Source organism: Canis lupus, unplaced genomic scaffold (assembly GCF_011100685.1).
Source record: "Canis lupus familiaris isolate Mischka breed German Shepherd unplaced genomic scaffold, alternate assembly UU_Cfam_GSD_1.0 chrUn_S1776H1973, whole genome shotgun sequence".
NCBI lineage: Eukaryota > Metazoa > Chordata > Mammalia > Carnivora > Canidae > Canis > Canis lupus.
In genome coordinates this window covers 42,725-64,738 of record NW_023330630.1, presented here as the reverse complement: position 1 = coordinate 64,738, position 22,014 = coordinate 42,725, and the positions used below count along the sequence as shown (strand labels likewise).

The 22,014-nt window shown below is 41.8% G+C and overlaps 1 protein-coding gene across 1 annotated transcript in view; it reads left to right on the top strand.

Annotated features, from left to right (window-relative positions):
* The window catches only part of LOC119868939 (cytochrome P450 3A12-like), a 95,994-nt gene extending 85,748 nt beyond the window's left edge, over nucleotides 1–10,246 (top strand). The window contains 4 exon segments of the mRNA XM_038589240.1: nucleotides 3,536–3,696; nucleotides 5,492–5,718; nucleotides 8,380–8,542; nucleotides 9,818–10,246. Coding sequence (XP_038445168.1) covers nucleotides 3,536–3,696; nucleotides 5,492–5,718; nucleotides 8,380–8,542; nucleotides 9,818–9,913 — 647 coding nt within the window. The 3' untranslated portion in view covers nucleotides 9,914–10,246.
* Nucleotides 10,247–22,014: the final 11,768 nt, after the last annotated feature.

Here is a 22,014-nt window from a genome sequence, read left to right as displayed (position 1 = left end):
TTTCTCTTTAAATCATCATCTATTACTTTTATCATCCACGGATGGTCTTTGACTAAAACTATTATTACTATGATGGTTACAAAATGATGACTCTTTACTTGTACCATTTCTTCTATATTTTGAATAATAGTCCATTGTTAGGGTGAGCTTTCTATACGTCATCATTATTGTATTTCTTTCTTTATATATGTCGGTATGATCTCTTATATTACTAAGTGTCTTATATCATTTTTTTCTTAGATCCTTGATTCTTTCAGATTTTTTGTCTGGAAGCCCTTTAAGTGGGCACCTGTGTTTTTGTTTTTCCTTTCTTCTTTTTTATGTTTTCAATAGACTTTGGTTTTTAAAAAGATTTTATTTATTTATTCATGAGACACACGGAGAGAGAGAGGGAGAGAGAGAGAGAGAGAGAGAGATGCAGAGACACAGGCAGAGGGAGAAGCAGGCTCCATGCAGGGAGCCTGATGTGGGACTCCATCCTGGGACGCCAGGATCACGTGCTAAGCTGAAGGCAGATGCTTAAGTGCTGAGCCACCCAGGTGCCCCAGACTTGATTTTTTATAGCAGTTTAGGTTCACTGCAAAATCGAGTGAAAGACATAGAGATTTATCTCATATTTCCCCTGCCCCACCTACATACAGCATCCCGAATCAAAATCCCTCATGATGTGGTAATTTTTAAATAATCAATAAAACTACAACAACACATTATTACCACCCCAAATCCATAGTTTATATTATAGTTCATCCTTGTTGATGTATATGCTATGGGTTTCGACATATATATATAATGATGTATATCCACCATTAAAAAAATAGAGTATTCTGTATCCTTTTCCCATATTATTTTCTGGGCATTACCTTGCATCCTTATGTCAGACATCTCAGATTTCTCTTCTGTTTCTCCTGATGAGCCCTGAACCAGCCATTTCTCCAAGAAACTCTGATTCCTTTTAGTTAAAATGGTATTTAGAAACCAAATCTGGGATCTAGGAGTACTCGTTGCTACTAGGGGTTATTTGCTTCTATTTCCTCTCAGTGAGCCAAGTTAACAACATCAAATATATCTACACAGCACTGATCAACACAAATATTTCTTTATCCATAACCCATGATGTAAGTATGCTCTCAGTATTTAAAAGAAAAAAAAACAGGCTTAATTTATAGTTGTTTCTATGACAGAAATATTTCCATCATGGTTAATTTCAAGCCATCTGTGATTTGACAACAAGCTCACAAAATTGTTGAATATATAACAGTTGATTCTAGAGGAAAAGGATGGGCTTATTCTATCATACCATTTATCTATCTATCTATCTATCTATCTATCTATCTATCTATCTATCTATCCATTTATCCATCTCTACCTACCAATCTATCTCTACTTCTATTCTATCTATCTGTCTATCTATCTATCTAGTTCTACTTTTTTCTCTGATGGAGGAAATATTTTATATTTGCTTGGTCCTGTACAGAAACACTGCACACATGTGATTTTTGAGCACTTACCATGTGGCTAGTGTCACTGAGCTCTGAATCTTATATTGTATTTAATATAACTAATTAAAATTTAAATATAAATAGCCGCATCTGCCTACCTTATTGGAGAGTACAGCCCTGAACTTTTATTATCATGGGGTTTGTGGTAATGGAGAGCAAGAATTTTTTTATATATATTTTTTATTGGGGTTCTATTTGCCAACATATAGTATAACACCCAGTGCTCATCCCGTCAAGTGCCAATGTTTATAGCAAAAATGTCCACAATAGCCAAACTGTGGAAGGAGCCTCGGTGTCCATTTAAAGATGAATGGAAAATGTGTATATATATATATATATATATATATATATATATACACACAACACATACACACACACAATGGAATATTTCTCAGTCATTAGAAAGGACGAATATCCACCTTTTGCTTCAATGTGGGTGGAACTGGAGGGTATTATGCTGAGTGAAGTAAGTCACTTGAAAGACAAACATTATATGGTTTCACTACATGGGGAATATAAAAAATAGTGAAAGGGAATAAAGGGGAAAGGAGAGAAAATGAGTGGGAAAAATCAGAGAGGGTGACAGAACATGAGAGACTCCTAACTCTGGGAAACAAACAAGGGGTAGTGGAAGGGGAGGAGGGCGGGGGGATGGAGTGACTGGGTGAAAGGCAAGAATTTGATAGTTGAATTTACCCATAGCAGCTTCACGAAAAGTGTGACTAGGAAATCGGAACTTTGTAGACTTTTCTAGCACTTTTTGCATTGTTTTTAGCTGTGAATTATGGGTTTGTAGTGGGTAGGTGCTCTCAGTATCTAAAGGTCCTAACACAGGTTTTGTCAAATAGATTAGGACATGACCATGCTGAGTTTCTGCCAGGAGCAAATCAAAAGATATTCCAATTTATATTCAGAGTGGGGCCATTCACTAAGGAAGGTGAAATTCAGGCCATGATTGCTAATTCCATTCACTGGATTCAATTCGTCTATATTTCATGCTGGTCAGTACCTTGCCTTGACACATTTTTTTCTTCTGCTTCTTTGGTGGCATTAATTAAGCCAGCTCCATTACCGGTCTTTTTTTTTTTTTTGTATATTTCAGTTTGTATATGTACTATATACATATAGTATAACACCCAGTGCTCATCCCTTCAAGTGCCCTCCTCAGTGCCCATCACCCAGTCACTACATCCCCCCACCTGCATGAACAGATAAATGAATAAAGAAGATGTGGTATATATATACCACATCTGTGTTGTAGTTTCTGTACATATTGGAGATCATGCACTTGCGAAGTTGTGTGCCAGGTCTTCTACTAGCTGAGACCTCTGAAAGGTATAATCCATGCTTCTCAAGCTAGGTTGTTCACACAAATCACCACATCTCATGAAAGCTCAGACTTTGATTCGATAGTTCTAGGGTGAGGTTTGAGATTCTGCATTTCTAATAAACTCCCAGATGCTGCAGATGCTGATGGTCCATGGATCACTCTTTGAGCAACAAGAATTTATCAGTAGCCCAATATTGTTCTCTTCACTTTCCACAAATATGTTTGGATGAAAGATCATTCATTTTGTCCTGACAATTGAGTCTTAGTATCACAAACTCTCTAAATAAATTTAAGTTCTCTTTTAGCTAGAAGAATATAAATTTTCCTGGGGGAGAATGGTATCCCATGTTACTTACGACTGAAGTACTTTTAGGATCCTCCAAAGGTCATGCTGATAACACCATGTACGTTAGACAGAAATGCCATCTCCTGAAATTACCTATCTGTGTTGGTGCGGAGGGTGGCACTAGCAGGAGCAGATGGCCAAGAATAGTATAGACCATAGGAAGAACCAGATCAAGATAACTTCTGGCTTTTCTGGCTCTGTAAGATAGACATCAGAGTGCAAACCACTCTGAGTTTGATTCTGAATTGCTTTTACATTTTCCCCAAGGGAATTGGGAGTTTCAAATGGACTTCTCATTATCTAAAGTGTGGTTTTTTACATTCACCTGTTATAGCTAATATGTGTTTCTTCTCCTTTTAGCTCTATCTGATTTGGAGCTGGTGGCCCAATCTATTGTCTTTATTTTTGCTGGCTATGAGACCACTAGCAGTTGTCTTTCCTTTCTTATGTATGAATTGGCCACTCACCGTGATGTCCAGCAGAAACTGCAGGAGGAGATTGATGCGACTTTCCCCAATAAGGTGAGTGGGTCATACCTGAAGAAGGGAGTCAGTGTAGGCTTGGTTATGTCTCAGTAATAGATTAGCCCTCAAACCTAGGTAGGTTTTCATAAAAAGGCTTACTCCTATTTCCACATTTGCGTGTCAGATATGGGCCTTAGCAGAAGATGGGAGTGAGTCTCTGCTCCAGACAGTTATTGGTGATACCAGGTAAAGAGGCTCCATTTTCTTATACCTGCATTATCTAGAACCTGGGGACTTATTGTTTGCTGTGGAACAAGGAGCTATGTGTTGCTCACTTGATTTTCAAATGTTTGGCCCTGAATTGACATTTGTCTCATCAGTTCATACCCCATTTGCAAAATGGTTTCCTGTAAATTCATGTGAGCTAGGAAATATGGGGATCTGCATGGATCCTGGATGAGCAGTGAGTTTCTCTACCACATACCCTATGAAGTATCAACTGTATTATCTCCATTTAACAAGTCAGGAAACTGAGCTACAATCTGTAAAATGTTGGCTCTTAAATATAACACCAAGTGATAGACACATAATTTCCCTCATTGTTTTCAGATCTCTGCCCAACCTGGAGTTCCCTGTTTATGAAGACACCTGACCTCTGGGTCTGGAGTGACCTATATGGCAAACAGTGAAACTCCAAAGTGACAACTAGGAGACTGTTCCAGCAACAGAGGGTGGGGTTGAGAGTAGGGTTCTGATCCCCTTATTACTTTTCCTAAAACTGAAATTTATGTCCAGAATTGGTAGCATCCAATTGTAGCCTTCTCTTGCCCTATTTGGTTTGAGACGAACTAGTGTCTCCCCAAATTATACTTTTTCAATATAATGTTCCTCTCCAAATATTGTATATATAATTGAAAAGCTAGGAAGCAGAATATTTCATATGGAGTATTCTTTTTAAGATTATTTATTTATTTATTCATGAGATACACTGAGAGAGAGAGAAAGAGAGAAGCAGAGGGAGAAGTAGGCTCCATGCAGAGAGCCTGACTTGGGACTTGATCCCGGGTCTCCAGGATCACGCCCTGGGTCAAAGGCAGGTGCTAAACCACTGAGCCACCCAGGCTGCCCCAACAAAATATTTCTACTAGAAGAGTTTATGTAGAAGAGGGGATATTTTCTGTTGCATGTTCGCATTTCATGGTGCAGATATGTGGCCCCTGTTTTGAAAGGAATCAGTCACTTCAACATATTCCACTTAAATTAAGGGTCATAGGGAAAGTGAAATAAGACAAAAATAGAGAGGGAGACAAACCATAAGAGAGTCTTAAGTATAGGAAACAAACTGAGTGTTGCTAGAAGTGATGGGTTGAGGGGATGAAGTAACCAGGTGGTGGACATAAGGAGCACTAAATGTAATGAACACTGGGTATTATAAGCAACTGAGGAATCACTAAATTTTATCCCTGAAACTAATATACACTATATGTTAATTGAATGAATTTAAACAAAAAACTTTAAAAAGATCAAGCGTCACACTCTATTAGTCACTTTTGTTCATATGAGGAAGAAAAACCACTATCTGGAAATGGGAAGGGTTTCAGGCCCTGTGTAGGGGATTGTCACAGTGGTCTCCCCTAGTCATTACTATTGCTCACAGCTATTTCTCACAGCTATTGCTCACATGTCAGTGGGCCATTGAGTAGATCAAAGGACATGGTAGACATTCAAATGTCTATAAATACCCTCAAAATAAATGATTCTTAGGTGTTCCTAACACTTCAGTAGTAGTACACAGAGTGCTTTGAGCATTGATCCAAATCTCCATTTATCTAAATCTGTTTCTTCCTTCCAGGCAGCACCCACTTATGAGGCCCTTGTACAGATGGAGTATCTGGACATGGTATTGAATGAAACTCTCCGATTATACTCAGTCGCTGGTAGACTTGAGAGGGTCTGTAAGAAAGATGTGGAAATCAGTGGTGTGTTCATTCCCAAAGGGACAGTGGTGATGGTGCCAACCTTTATTCTTCATCGAGACCAGAATCTCTGGCCAGAGCCTGAGGAATTCCGACCTGAAAGGTACAGGGAACCCTGCAAAGGGGAACCCACCCTCATATTGGAGGATATTCTGTATTTTCTTAGTATAGATGACAATCGTGTGGTGGTACAATGATTTATTTGTACATTTTTTTAATTTTTAGAAGTATTTTTCTTGTTACAAAATGAACATTATTGTCCAAATTTTACAAACTCTAGTTGAGAATAAAGAAAATTAACATCATCACCAGTCACAATATATCAGGATTATTAATCATGTGATGTATGTCCTTGTGGATATTTTTCTATGCATATATAGAAGCTTAAAAGTTAAGATGGCATTATATATTTTTGGCATTCTGTGTTTGTAACCCTGCGCCACTATGTCTGCTAGGTATAGTGTGAGGACAGAGGCTGTGGTGCTGAGAGTTCACATCCCTGGCAGGAGGAGCAGCAGCCTGAGGACAGAGTGTGCTGGAGACCTGATAGGTCCTGTGCTGTCTGTGGTTGCAGTTCTAAGCATCTCCTATCTCTCTAGTATCCGAGATTTATCCAAAGTGAGGTTATCTGTTCTCTAGCCATTTGGACATCCTCCTTGGAGGGGTCTTGAGCTTTCTCTTCTGGGAATTCAGAGCAGAGTCTGGCTTTGAGTAAGCCTGAATTCTGCAAAAGTCCATGTTTTCCTGTTTATTGTATTGGTGGGCAAAATTTGGATGAGTTTTTAGAGACCTAGATGTTTAGCCCTGACTCAAAGTCCCCGTTGGCAGAGCCCTTGTCTGGTTGCATGGTGTCCCTAGTGCTAGCAATGCATCTACACATAGTACTTGCTGAAAGAACTTATAATTGACCAAGTCATCTGTTTTCTGGACCAGGAGACCTGATGACTCCCACAAGCTCAGCTGTTCAATCTTCTGTAGCTTCTTGAACAGAAACCAGAGACCACTCCTGGTACTTCTTCATGATTCATTCAGCCATGAGAGGAAGTACTTATTATCTATGTGTGTTAGGGACTGTGCCAGGCAGTGAATCCATGTATTAAAAATGCCAATTATGGAAAAGTTTTTTAAAAATATTTTATTTATTTGAGAGAGAGAAGCAAATGAGCATGAGCAGGGTGAGGGGCTAAGGGAGCGGGAGAAGCAGACTCCCTTCTCAGCAGGGAGTCCAACATAGGACTTGATCTGAGGACTCTGAGATCACTATCTGAGCCAAAATCAGACTCTTAACCAACTGAGCCATCCAGTTGCCCCTATTATGGACAATTTTTTTTCTGTGAAAATTTTTTATTTACTCCAGTCTCAACTCCTTGATGTGTGACAACTAAACAGACAGACAACACAGAACTTTATTACTTTCAATGCTTTACATTACTTGGAAAATAAGTCACCTACTGCTTTGACATTAGCAACGTGACATGATACTCAAACAGCAATAATTGCATGTAAGGCTAGCCTAAAGAAGGGAGGAATGGGACAAAAGTCAATTGACTGGTGTGTAGAATAGGATTTCATTTGTTTCAGGAGGATAGGGAAGCATTTATGGACAATTTTTGACGCAGGTACTAATATATTCTATAGACACAAGTGTGTGAAATATTTTTAATGAATCTATATGTGCCCACCACCTGCCAAACAACCACTAACCCATATCAACTGCCCCATCCACACACCATTATAATACCTAGACTGTTTTCCATATTACTTTTTTTTAAAGATTTTTTATTTATTTATTCATGAGAGACACACACAGAGAGAGACAGAGAAATAGAGAGAGAGAGAGAGAGACAGAGGCAGAGACACAGGCAGAGGGAGAAGTAGGCTCCATGCAGGGAGCCCGACATGGGACTTGATCCCGGGTCTCCAGGGTCACAGCCTGGGCTGAAGGCAGCACCAAACTTCTGAGCCACCCAGGCTGCCCTGATTTCCATATAACTCGAAGGCATATCATCTATAAACATTCCAGTATGTTCTTCATGATATAAGGAGTTTATTTTTTTTGATATAAGTAGTTTAAATAATACCTCACCAAATGCCATTATCATTTCCCCAAATTTACATATTTCCTTAATATAAGTATTAAAGAAAGAATTTTGAATAAACTGTAAGTCTAACCCTCAAGGAATTTATAGTCTCTTAGAACAGATAGACAAGCCTCAGTGGTTATAGTGAGTATACATAGACCTGAGTATGATTATAGTGCAGTAGCATCATGTGCCAAATTAACTCATCTGAAAATCTGTTCTGTGTAAGTGGTTGGGAGTGGTCCTAGCAAAGAGTGTAGGGATGTGAAGGGAAAAATAACAAGGTAAATCATAGGAGGCATTTCTCTACTTCCTTTTTCTATGACCATGTGACCAACGTAAGTGAGAGTGGAGGCGCAAACCTACCTTTCCTTCAGTAAGACTCATTTCCTGCTTGCCTTTCAAAGTGTGGACATCTCACCACCCTCAATATAATTCTAGTGTCTAAGATAAGTCTTTTCAATGGCATTCATCTCATGTCCTCAGCAAGACTGAATGCTTCATAGAGCAAGGAGTATCCAATGACCTGTAGTTTACAATTGTCACAGCAGAATAAGCATAGCAAGATTAAAGGAACCAGCCTATCAAATTTCCAATATACTCCTGATTGAGAACCCCAAACAGGTACCTCTTGTGGTTTTTATGATTAACCAACTTGTTTTCCACTCCCATTGTGGAACCAGGTTCAGTAGGAAGAACAAGGACAGCATAAATCCTTATACATACCTGCCTTTTGGAACTGGACCCCGAAACTGCATTGGAATGAGGTTTGCAATCATGAACATGAAACTTGCCCTTGTCAGGGTCCTGCAGAACTTCTCCTTCAAATCTTGTAAAGAAACACAGGTCAGAGAGATAACTTTCTGCATAAACAGTGTTTTATTCTTGCTTTTTTTAAACTAAGAGATGTGGATAGATGTATGTATGTGTATATTTGGAAATGGGCTCATTTTTTTTTTTTGGAAATGGGCTCATTTATCCCTAATAATTCCTTCTATCACCAGAGAATCTATTTAGAGTTATTGTGACTTTTAAGGGTCCTTCAGCTCTTGGGTGCCACATCTATGGTTTATGATCACCCAACTAAAAGGGTCATCTGTCAGCGCATTTTGCATGACATGATTATGTGCAGACCTTTGATCTTAAGCAATGTTTTAAATTTCTTTCAAGTCCGCTGAAAGAAAGGGAACATGTTATGCATAATCATGATATGCAGTGATAACCATGACATGCCTTTTGAAAGATGCTCTTCTCCATCACAATTTACAGATGCTCTGGTGACTAAGGTTCTCAAATCCTTGCTGTACATTGAAATCAGTGGGTTCATTAAAAATACTGATGCCCAGATCATCTCAGATATTCTAACATAATTCACCCAGAGTGTGGCTTTTTTTTTAATTGGAGTTCATTTGCCAACATATAGCATATCACCCAGGGCTCATCCCGTCAAGTGCCCCCCTGAGTGTGGCTTTAAATGTGCCCCCTTTGATTCTCACGTGCAAGCAAGGTTGAGAATCACTGGTGTGAAGCATGTCTGGCAGATATGAAGGAGGCCTGCAGTCCAGGCCATCCTGGCTACTTGGCTCCATCTTCTGTAGACTGGCTCCAGTCAGGCTGTGTTCCCTTTCCATCCCAGTCTGTCATCATGAATGGATGTTTCCATGGGAGAGAATACAGGATGGTTAGCATTGTAGATGTCCAGACAATAAAATGTGTAATAAACACTCAGGATGACCTTGCAAGTTTCAACATATACAAAATAAACTGTCACTTTTCAAAATTGTTTGCCGTAATGGCTGAAAATCTCTTAAATTTTAAACACTTATCCTTTTTACTTAAAATTCAGATAAAAAAAGAACACAAACCATCAAGGGTCTCCAGCCTGGTACAGAGTAGGTGCTCAAAAGATATATTTGTTGAATGAGTGATGGATGAATGCTTATATGCTCCTGTCTTGACACCTTACAGAATAATTTCAACATATGAGAGATATATGAATCTAAAAGTAGTATTTATATATTTGTAATGCATTTTTGTCCTTCATATATCTTGCCTGCTTTGCTTCTGTTGTTAGCAGGATTTTCATTGATTGTTTCTCATATACTTGTTTAACTGTTGCAGATCTCCCTGAGAATAAATACTCGAGGGATTATTCAACCTGAAAAACCCGTTGTTCTCAAGGTTGAGCCAAGAGATGGGAGTGTAAGTGGAGCCTGACTTTCCTAAGGACTTCCCCTTTGTTCTTTAAGAAGCTGGATCCCAGAATACCAGAGACCTCAATTTTCTTTATGAGTAAAACCCAAAAATGAAGATGGGCTTCACGTACAGCCTGTGATGGATGACTGGGAATTCCATACATTCATTTAGCTTTCTCCGATGTCTATGTCAAGCATTATATATTGTGTAAAGAAGTGACTAATAAGTGTCAGACATGTAGACTCAACCTATCCGGTTCACACAGACTACCCCCCGTTTGTACCATCTACTCTCCTGAGAACTGATCAAGAATAAAAATTTCTCAACAATTTTGTCAACGAACTTTAATAGAAACAAGGATTATTATTATTATCTTAAAGATTTTATTTATTTATTCATGAGAGACACAGAAAGAGAGAGAGGCAGAGATACAGGCAGAGGGAGAAACAGGCTCCACGCAGGGAGCCCAACGTGGGACTCGATCCCAGGTCTCCAGGATCACACCCTGGGCTGAAGGTGGCGCTAAACCGCTGAGCCACCCAGGCTGCCCAGAAACAAGAATTATTGTGGTGACTGTAGTAATGATGTTTATATAAAATGTCTTATTTTGAACATTTTACATTAAATATCACTCTGAGTGAGTCAATCAACATCTCTTTACAAATGTATTAACTAGTGGCTTCATGCACATTAAGGGGGAATACACAGAACCGATGAGTGAGAGCCAGTGACTGAATATTTTGAACATCACAGTCACTGAGTGGATGGGGCTTGTTCAGAACTCCAACGTGATATGTTAGATAGATGAGTTAATCTACTGTGACTTTGCCCATTGCTCAGAAATTTTTCTTTTTAAAGAATTAATTAATTAATTAATTAATTAATTTATTTATTTATTCATGAGAGACACAGGAAGAGAGGCAGAGACACATGCAGAGGGAGGAGAAGCAGGCTCCATGCAAGGAGCCTGATGTGGGACTCGATCCCAGGAATCCGGGATCATGCCCTGAGTCGAAGGCAGATGCTCAACCACTGAGCCACCCAGATGTCCCCATTGTTCAGAAAGTTTATTCATAGTTTAATTCTACAGGTTTTGGAGCACATTGTTGTGCCCAAGATTATGTTCTGAGAAACCACCAAGGAGCTGACACCGATGCAAGTACACAAGGGTTTATTTACAAGCTCGAGCTTGGGTCCAAGTATACTCCACACAGCAGAGCAGGGGCTTGGACCCCGAAGTGGGTTACAGCTGGGTTTTTTATGGGCTGGTCTAGGGGATTTTCAGAAGGGGTGGAGGAATTTTTTCCATTCCAATATGGGGGACAGGGTGGGGGAGTTTCTTAAGATCTGATATGGGATTCTCTGCCAAGGGCATTTTGAGCTCTGTTGTCTTTCTGATATGGGATTTCCTGCCGAGGGCATTCTGCAGTTTTTCCTGTAAAGTTCAGCTCTTATTCACAGGGGCCTAAAATGGCTGTACTTGCGCTAATGCTAAACTTGAGGCGAAATGGCCTTAATTTACTCAGCCTCCACAACATGTTTTTTTATAATACTCAATTGAGGCACTTAGTATTATATTGTTAGTTTTGAGTTAACATTTTCATCTCTCTACCCTGTGTTCTGGTAGGTGGGAAACATGCTTTGTCTTTATATTCCAGCCTCAGCTGGGGAGGTGGGCGAGGCGGGGGTTTGGGGTGACTGGGTGACGGGTTCTGAGGAGAGCACTTGGCGGGATGAGCACTGGGTATTATACTATATGTTGGAAAAATCAAACTCCAATTAAAAATCTACCAAAAAATAGATTCCAAAAAAGAAAAAATAAAGTTATATTAATGGTGAAAGAAACAAAACAAAAAGGAACAGGAGGATGTGGTGGCACACCACCCAACAGGATGTGATGAGAAGAACATTGCATCACCTCTGGGATATTCTTGCCAACAAGAGAAACCTGAAAGTGTGGAGGCTGAGAAAATTAAGGCCATTCCACCCTAAGTTCAGCATTAGCACAAATACAGCCATCTCAGGCCCCTGTGAATAAGAGCTGAACTTTACCTTACTTCAGTTAAGCCCCATATTAGAATCAGAACAGAGCTCAAGCCAGTGGCAGAAAGTCTCATATCAGAATGAGAACAGAGCTTAATGCCCTTGAAACCTCCATATCAGAATGTAAACAGAACTTGAGACTTCCACCTCGGGGTCCAAGTCCCTGCTCCGCTGTGTCAGGTATACTTGGACCCAAGCTCGAGCTTGTAAATAAACCCTCTTGTGTTTGCATTGGTGTCGGCTCCTTGGTGGTTTCTCGGACACGTAATCTTGGGCACAACAAAAGTAGTTCCCAAAAAGATCAGACAAACCCAAGCTGAGGAATATCTACTCCTAATCTGTAACTGGTGTGTAATCTTCTACAAAGTAAAGGTCCTGAAAGCAAAAAAAAGAAAAAAACAAGCCCGAACAGATTCACTTTCCCACCAACCCCACCTCATAGCAATCATAACTAATGACATTTTCACCTGTCCCAAGAAGGTGAACTTTTAAGAGTCCTCCTGAAACTTCCTGATGGGCAGTAGTCAGTCATCTATAGGATAGAAACCCTGTAGGTCCACCCCCCAGAAAGAAGGGATCCTGACCTTAATCCTTTCTTTTCCTTCTATACACTTCTTGCCCCACCCTCCTTCCTATAAAACCTTGCATTTTGTACACCTCCTGGGAGTATCTGTCTACTTGCCAGGTAGGATGTGCCAATTCATGAATCACTTAATAAGGCCAATTAGATCTTCAACTTGTCTTGCTGGATTTTTTTTAAACAAAAGCCAGAGATAGACTAAGGAAGTGTTCCAGATTGAAGTAAAGAGACAACAGAGGGGGACATGTACCTCAGTCTGTAAGCAGGGTTCTTCTGTAATAAGGACATTGTGGGACAGTTGGGGAAATTGAGAGCTCTGATGGTTACATGGCAGTAATGTGTTAGCCTCCCTTTCCTGACATTGATGGAGAATCTCTTTGGAGGAATTGCAGGGGATTATGAAATATCAGGTTGGTATTTTACTCTGAGATGGGTCAGGAACAAAGTTCCTGGAACAGACTCTTCTGGAATATTGTGATTTTTGGGGGGAGAAGTAGGTCACAAAAGCAACTTGGGCCTACGTTGCTCAGCCCCATAGTCTGACTTGTATTGTTACATACAATGAGGCAGTACCACACAGTGATGAGAGATGGGGAGCTCTGAGGCTGGAGTTCCTAGAGTTTGAATCCTAGCTCAGTTCTAGACATTTCAGTGGCTTTGGGTAAATGAGGAAAAGGTGCCCCCTTTGCATAGTTTGGCCTGCAGGACTTGGGCTGCTTTTCAGCACCTTTATGCCCCTTAGTTGAATGCCACTGTGCACATACTAGCTTGGGCTTTGTCATTTTCCAGGTTGGGTCCCTAAAAGCAGAGCCAGAGTTGGGGATTCTGAAGCAAATGGTATCCTGAGACAGTGCTCTCAGGAGAAAGGATTGAGGCGAGCTGAGTAGAGCGGGACAACAAGCTGAGCAAAGCTGTGGTCAGGGGAGCCTGATCTCATGGGGAGCTTTGGAGGCAGAAATGTATTACAGAATCAATATCACTTTGAGGCAGGGGCTGTCATTTTGTACCCCATCAGTGACTGCATTCCCACCCCCCAACTCCTAGGTGAAGTGGATTCAATTTGGCCAAGGGTGATTCTCCAGAGAGTAAAGCAGCTATGAGCTAAGAGTGAATACTTCCAGAAGCTTGGGGATGAGTGTGCTGCCCAGTGACAGGAGTCTAGTACCTTGCTCCTCTATAGACACTTACACATGGGACCATGAACTAATTAACACCTTCCTGCCTCGGTACTCAGTGCCTCAGATTGTGTAAAATAGGGGAATAATGGCAGTGACTATCTGATATGACGATGAAAGTAGATGGTGTGTGTGGGAGGTATTTAAGACACACAAGCCATGGAGCATGCAGTGAGCACGTAATCAATGTCCCCTGTTACTTTCATAACTGTATTATCCTCAGTCCTCAGGGGTCATGTTGGTCTGGACATTTGGGCTCCAACCTAGTCAAGTCCAGCTTCAATCTGCCATTTGAGAAAGTAATTGCATACATCTCTCCCAGAGGTTTAACTTAGAAAGTACTGATGTCTTGGCTGATGTTCTTCAGGAAATTTCAAAGAACAATATAAATCACCATTCCTTTTTTTTAATATATATATTTCTTATTGGAGTTTGATTTGCCAACATATAGTATAACACCCAGTGCTCATTCTGTCAAGTGCCCCCCTCAGTGTCTGTCACCCAGTCACCCTCCCTGCCCGCTTCCCCTTCCATCACCCCTTGTTCGTTTCCCAGAGGTAGGAGTCTCTCAGTTAGGATGTTCTGTCATCCTCTCTGATTTTTCCCATTCATTTTCTCTCCTTTCCTCTATAATCCCTTTCACTATTTTTTATATACTCCGTATGAGTGAAACCATATGTTTGTCCTTCTCCGATTGACTTACTTCACTCAGCATAATACTCTCCAGTTCTATTCTTGAAATGTCTTTGCCAATAGAGAATAACGTGTATCACTGATATGGAATGAGGAGTTTTCAGCAGGGGCCACCCTCAACCATTCCACACAGACCCACCAGGAAGAGCTGGATTTGACCTTGCAGGGATTTGTCCTTGTTGTACTTTACTATCCCAGCTGCAGGAAGAAGGGCTCTCCTTGTCACCACAACCCTCCACCCTTTCTCCTCACAAGAGCTCTGCAAATGAGAAGCTGCCACACTTCTAACTCTGGGGTTACTCCAATGAACTCCAGTTTATAACAGCCTTCCCAGCTTTCCTTTTTCTCCTGAAAAAACAAAACAAAACAAAACAAAAAAAACATACCTGCCTTTTGATCTTCAGATTTGGCTATGGTTTTGCTGCAGCTTGTTTGTCCTGGATTGCAATTCTCGTTTATTCTTAAATAACTCCCTTTTGGCTGGTTTAAAACTGGGAGTTTTCAGTTGTATAGTTCACAGTCATCACAACTAGATATGGGCAGTGTTGGAGGCAGAAATGCACTGCAGTGATTGGAGGGAAACACTCCTACCTACCATGTTCATGTGGGCTCTCTCGGCCCTCTCTTAGAATTGCTTTTCTGGTGACAGAGTTCTGCCCAGTGTATCTGGCCATGTTCAGGCTGTGCAGCGCTCAGGATGCATGAAAAGCTAGCATGAGAGCTGCTTCAATCTTTGGGGGTCAAAGATAAGCAGGCCAGGGAAATGTCAAGTCAAAATTAGCTAATTCAGGGTTTTCCCTTCTCTCCTGTTACAAGCCTGCTTCTGCAGAGTAGGTGACTGTTCATTGGGCTGGAAGTTCACATCCATGTGTAAACTTCCATATTCACTTCTGTAGGCCAAGAATTTTCCTCACCATAGAATCTTGTTTGAAGATGCAAACCGTTTTTATAAGTGTGGTAGTGGAAGTCTCATGTCATTATATAGGATTCTGTCTATCATCTATTTACCTGCCTCTATTTCTTTATCATCTATCCATATTTACCTACTACTTATCTGTCTTTTCTATCTCTCTATCTCTTTGTTGTATGTATCTTGAAACACAGAAATTTCTGAGGAGCCACGGGTTTCCTGGCCCAGTTGTTCAAGTGTCTCCAACTGAGACTTGTGAAGAGAGTCTTCAGGATGACCTCAGCCCTAATCTGTCTGCAAACACATGAGACTCCAAACAAGGGCTGACCAGCTGAGTCCAGTCCATTCCAGATTCATGGGTAAAATAAAAGATTGTCCAATCCTTTGGGGTGGTTGTTATGCCACATTAAATCATTTGAATATCACTCTTTCACTTCGGGAGAGTCAGATTTATAGGACCCAGAAGAGAGGTGCCAATTGTGGGAAACTGGAAACTATCGCCTTTCATTTCCTGTGAATCCTGGAGGCAGCAGTGGGGGTGTGGGTGAGGTAAGAGAAAGGAATGTTGGTGTCTAAGCAGGGGTGACCCTTAGAGTCCCATGGATCAGGGCCAAAGGAAGAAGTGAAAGGACTGACTCTTGAGAACCTGAAAGTGTTGGGTCTCCTTGACACCAAAGCTTTGTGCCCTCAGCATGCCTCTCAGTAGAGCAACATTGTGATTGTAGGGATAGCTAGCTTTGAAGAGCACCCTACTGTCTCCTGGTATGTATTTTCTATCCCATGGATAGAGCAGACCTGGGAAACCAGGAGGATTTTGAGGTAATAATGTCAGCATGTGACTCTGTGGCCAATTCATAAGAGACAAAGATTCTTCCACCTTGCCCCTCTTCATCACTAGACTGGGGAAAGCCAGCTGCCATGTTGTGAGGGTAGTCAATTGGCCACATGCTACACATCTGAGACCTCCTGCCACAGTTAATATTAACCTGCCAGGCCCACAAGTGTACCACTTCTGATACGTTTCCAGTTCTGTCCAGTATACAGATAATGCAGCCCCAGGCAATAGCTTGGCTGCAGCCTCATGAGAGACTCTGGTCAGAACCACTCAGCCAAGTCACTTCTGAATTCCTTACCCAAAGATTCTGAGATGATAAAATCATTGTTTTATGCTTCTGTGTTCTAGAGTAATTTGTTGCAGGGCAATAATTAATACAGAGATAGAGGAATTGGGTCATCTTGGATGCCACAGCAGAGAACTCAGCAGATTGTCCAGGGGCTTGACTATTGGCTAGACTTCCTGGGCAGGGAGGGAGGTGGTGTGTGAATGTGGTGTCCAGGGGTGTGTGTGTGTTCAAGTGACTGTACAGGTGTGTGTGTGTGTGTGTGTGTGTGTGTGTTCTGGTGGCTACACAAGGGTATGTGTTTTTAGGTATATGCTTCTGTGTATAGAATGTGTATACACAGGGGCATGTATACTCAGGAGTTGTATACTGGAATGTGTGTGTGTATGTGTGGGATATGTGTGCACATAAGCAAAGGAGTAAAGTCCCAGCAGTTGTTCTGTTGGGAGGCTGAAGATTACTGCAGCCACTAGGCTGAGCTGGATCAAGGGCAAACTCTCCCTGGATTTGTTTTAGCCACCTGTGCCAAAAAGAACCAGGGGACCTAGTTATTTAACCCTAAGGACCTCAGTTTCCCCATCTGTGATGCAGGGAGGATAACAATGGGCCTGCACATGCCACATAGGGCTAAAGGACCCACAGCAGTGAATATGCACTCTCTTCAAAGCTGGGTAGAGAGTGAGACTGGGTGGAAGGTACCATTGAGAAGGGCCCATATCAACAGGGTCAACTCCCATGATTGATAGAATCATGGACACAGCCACAGACCATCAAGGACCCTGTGTTGAATGAGGGCAGGCAGCAGGTGTCACTTGTAAGGTCCAGGACAGAGACAGGATCTGAGGCCCACTTTCCTAACCCAGAAATCTCACCCACAAACATCCTAAGCTCATTCTGGCTGGCACAGGGAAAGAGAAATGGGGATAGGATCAGAAAAACTGAACTCAGAAAAGCTCTACATAAGTCAGACCAATAAGTTGTAAGTGGTAACAAGAAAATCTCCCTCCCAGGTGTCACCCCAAGAAAGCTCTAATGGGGATGATGATGTGAAAGATGAAAAGCTAAAAGGTGTATATCAGATAAAGGGTTAGTATGCAAGATCTATAAAGAACTTATTAAACTCAACACCTAAGAAACAATCCAATCATGAAATGGGCAGAAGATACAAACAGAAATTTCACTGAGGAAGACATACACATGGCCAACAAGCACATGAGAAAATGCTCTGCATCGCTTGCCATTAGAGAAATACAAATAAAAACCACAATGAGATACCACCTCACACCAGTGAAAATGGTGAAAATTAACAAGACAGAAAACAACAAATGTTGGAGAGGATGTGGGGAAGGAGGAGCCCTCATGCACTGTTGGTGGGAATACAAACTGGTACAGCCACTCTGGAAAATAGTGTGGAGATTCCTCAAAGAGTTAAAAATAGAGCTACCCTACAATCCAACAATTGCACTACGGTATTTACCCCAAAGATACAGATAGCAGCAATGTCCACAATAGCCAAACTGTGGAAAGAGCCATGATGTCCTTCGACAGATGAATGGATAAAGAAGACCTGGTCTATATATGCAATGGAATATTACTCAGCCATGAGAAAGGACAGATACCCACTATTTGCTTCGACATGGGTGGAAGTGGAGGGTATTATGCTGAGTGAAGTAAGCCAGTAGAAGAAGGACAATTATATGGTTTCACTTATACAGGGAATATAAGAAATAGTGAAAGGGATTAGAAGGGAAAGGAGGGGAACTGAGTGGGAAAACTTAGAGAGAGAGAGAGACAAACTGTGAGAGACTACTAACTCTGGGAAATGAACAAAGAGTTGTGGAAGGGGAGGTGGGCAGGGGGGCTGGGGTAACTGGGTGACAGGCACTGAGGAAGGCACTTGATGGATGAGCACTGGGTGTTATACTATACGTTGGCAAATTGAACTTCAATAAATAATAAATAAAATAATCCTTATAAGCAAAAAATTTTTAACTGAACAAAAGAAAAGAAAAGAAAAGAAAAACTAAAAAGTTACTTTTTCTTTGGGCATCTGTTTTCAAAAGCAGTGTGTCTCTCATGCTGCAGTTGGAACTACAACAGAGTTGATTAACAAAGATGAAATGGTAGAATCAGAAAGCTGGAAAGATCTCACTGTTCAGGTCAAAGGCTTTAATTTTATAGGTTTCTCACTTACCATATTGGCCTCTGAAGAACCTGAGGCACAGAGTGGTTAGTGATTGGCTCAAGGTGAGAGAGCAGAAGAGATGGAGCCCTCTCCAGCACTCACTCACTATCCTGAGCTGCTTTTAGACAAGCTCATTCGTCCCATTGCTAGGCTGGAGCCCATAGGCCTCCATAGGAAAGGAATGGCTTTGTGACTAATGTTGGCCTCACAGCTGTCCTCTCAGAGCCTACACAGAGCTGAGCACACATTAGGCCTTTAGTAAATTATTTGGTGGCTGTTCATGAAACACAGATTGGAAACAGTACACGGACTCCACCAGTAGGTCTATGGTCTCATCACTTGGGCATTTCCCAACACCCACTATCTAAGGTTCATTTGAACCTCAACCATCCTAGAGGTCAGAAGGAAGGTTCTTAGTCTGGCTTTTGTCTAGATCCACAAACATTTCCTACTTAGTGCTCCAGATCAGGTCCAAATGGGCCCTGTTGGTGGGAAAATTCAGACCCATGAATAGACAGTTTCAATATGGTGGAACGTCAGGCATGGTGCTTTGAGAGCACAGAGAAAGAACACTTGTCACCAAAGAGGGTTGAGAGGGGCTGATACCTGGTCTGAGGCTTCTAAAAATTTATTTTTAAAAATCAAATGTATAGATATACATGCTTTAGAAAGTTGTACAGTAACTAAAGTGGATATATATATATATATAAACTTAGTGGTGCCTCGTTCTTCCTGATCTCTTTCTGATGTTCTCTCTCATTTTGGCAAAAACCTTCTTCCTGTTGTTTTCAGAAGAATGATGCAGAGGAATAAATTTTTCCTGAGAATGTGCATGACATATTCCTGAGAATATATCTTTGCTCTACCTTCTTACTTGATGGATGATTTGAGCACAGATTTCTAGGTGGGCTGGAATTTTCTCTGTGAACTTGAGGACATAGAGACTTTCATCTAGTATCACTGTTGAAAAGATCAGTGCCCTCTGATTCCTTGCATGGACCTGTGTCTTGCTCTCCTCACTCTCTCTGCAAGCATTTGGGATCTTCTTTTTGTCCTTGGTGTTCTGAAAGTTCAAGGAGATGAACCTTCATGGACATGCTGTCATTCATTATGCTAGGCAGAGCTGTCCAAAAGACTTTGCAATGACGCAAATATTCTCTGTGTTTTCCAATATTGTTGCTTCCAGCCACATGAGGGTATTGTGCGCATTAAATGTGGCCAGTGTAGCTGAAGAACTGCATTTCTGATTTTATCTATTTAAAATAAATGTTTGCTTAAGTGTAACTTCCCACATGTGTCCAAGGGCTGCGTATTGGCCAGTGTATTGGCAGCGTATTGGCCTATCATTCTAGAGACTGTTGCTCTTCAGTCCTGGGAAATTTTCTTGAATTATTTCTATCATTTTGTCTTTTCTTTGCTCAGACACCTATAGTCACATGAACTGACCATAGGATGGAACTCCTTGAATTATTCTCTAGCTTTCCTATCTTTTGCCTTCCTTCTTTATTTTGGAGTGAATACATAAAATTAACCCTGTGAACATGTCTTTATTTAAATTTGAATGTAGAGGGGAGGGGCAAGATAGCAGAAGAGTAGGGTCCCCAAGTCACCTGTCCCCACCAAATTACCTAGATAACCTTCAAATCATCCTGAAAATCTACGAAATCAGCCTGAGATTTAAAGAGAGAACAGCTGGAATGCTACAGTGAGAAGTGTTCACACTTCTATCAAGGTACGAAGATGGGGGGAAAAGAAATAAAGAAACAAAAGGCATCCAGCGGGGAGGGGCCCGCAAGGACCCGGGCTAAGGCCAGGGCGAGGGCCCCCAGGACAGGAAAGCCCTGTCAATCTTCCCGGGCGGAAAGGCGCTCACAGGGAGTTAGAGCAGGACCCCAGGAGGGCGGGGATGCCCTCAGGCTCCCTGGGACACTAACAAACACCTGAGCCCCGGAAAGAGCGCACAACACCCCGTGGCCGAGCTCCCTAAAGGGCTGCAGAGTGCCCAGCTGGACACTGGAGCAGCTCGGAGGGGCTGAGGCAGCAGCTCTGCGGAGAGGGGGAGTGCGAATCCAACAGCGCAGGCCCCTGAGCACTGGGCGCAGGGGACACAGCCCAGGATCCGGCCTCCCCCCGGGACAGGCAGAGGCCAGAAGGGCACAGGACAGCAAGGACGCTCCTGCCGGGAGCTGAGCAGATCAGAGGCCCCGCCGCGGAGCATCCAGGCCTCTGCAGACTGAGAGCTCCGGAGTTCCTGCGGGAGCTGACTCCAGGGCTCCAGAGCAGGCCGCCACCACTGTTGCTGTTCCTCCTGGGGCCTCACAGGGTAAACAACCCCCACTGAGCCTCACAGTGGCCTCACCGGATAAACAGGATAAATATCACTCACTGAGCCCTGCACCAGGCAGGAGGCAGAGCAGCTCCCCCAAGTGCTAACACCTGAAAATCAGCACAACAGGCCCCTCCCCAAGAAGACCAACTAGAGGGACAGGGGAAAAACAAATTATTAACCAAGCAGCACTGGAAAGTTCCAGGGGAAGTCAAGTGACTTACGGTATACAGAATCAGAGGATACTCCCCCGTGGTTTTTTGTTTTTTGTTTTTTTTCTGTTTGCTTCCCCCACCACTTTTTTTCCCTTTCTTTCTTTCTCTTTCTCTTTTGCTTCCTTTTTTTCTCTTTTTTTCTTCCTTTTTTCCTTTTTTCTTTTCTTTCCTTCTTTCTCTCCCCTCTTTTTCTCCTTTTCCCAATACAACTTGTTTTTGGCCACTCTGCACTGAGCAAAATGACCTCACCTCAAAAGAAAGAATCAGAAACAGTCCTCTCTCCCACAAAGTTACAAAATCTGGATTACAATTCAATGTCAGAAAGCCAATTCAGAAGCACTATTATACAGCTACTGGTGGCTCTAGAAAAAAGCATAAAGGGCTCAAGACACTTTATGACTGCAGAATTTAGATCTAATCAGGCAGAAATTAAAAATCAATTGAATGAGATGCAATCCAAACTAGAAGTCAATAACAATAAGGGTTAACGAGGTGGAAGAACCGGTGACATAGAAGAGAAGTTGATGGCAAAGAGGGAAACTGAGAAAAAAGAGACAAACAAAAGACCATGAAGGTAGATTAAGGGAAATAAATGACAGCCTGAGGAAGAAAAACCTACATTTAATTGGGGTTCTTGAGGGCACCGAAAGGGACAGAGGTCCAGAATATGTATTTGAACAAATCCTAGCTGAAAACTTTCCTAATCTGGGAAGGGAAACAGGCAATCAGATCCAGGAAATAGAGAGATCCCCCACTAAAATGAGTAAAAACCGTTTAACACCTCGACATTTAATAGTGAAGCTTGCAAATTCCAAAGAAAAGAGAAGATCCTTAAAGCAGCAAGAGACAAGAAATCCCTGACTTTAATGGAGAG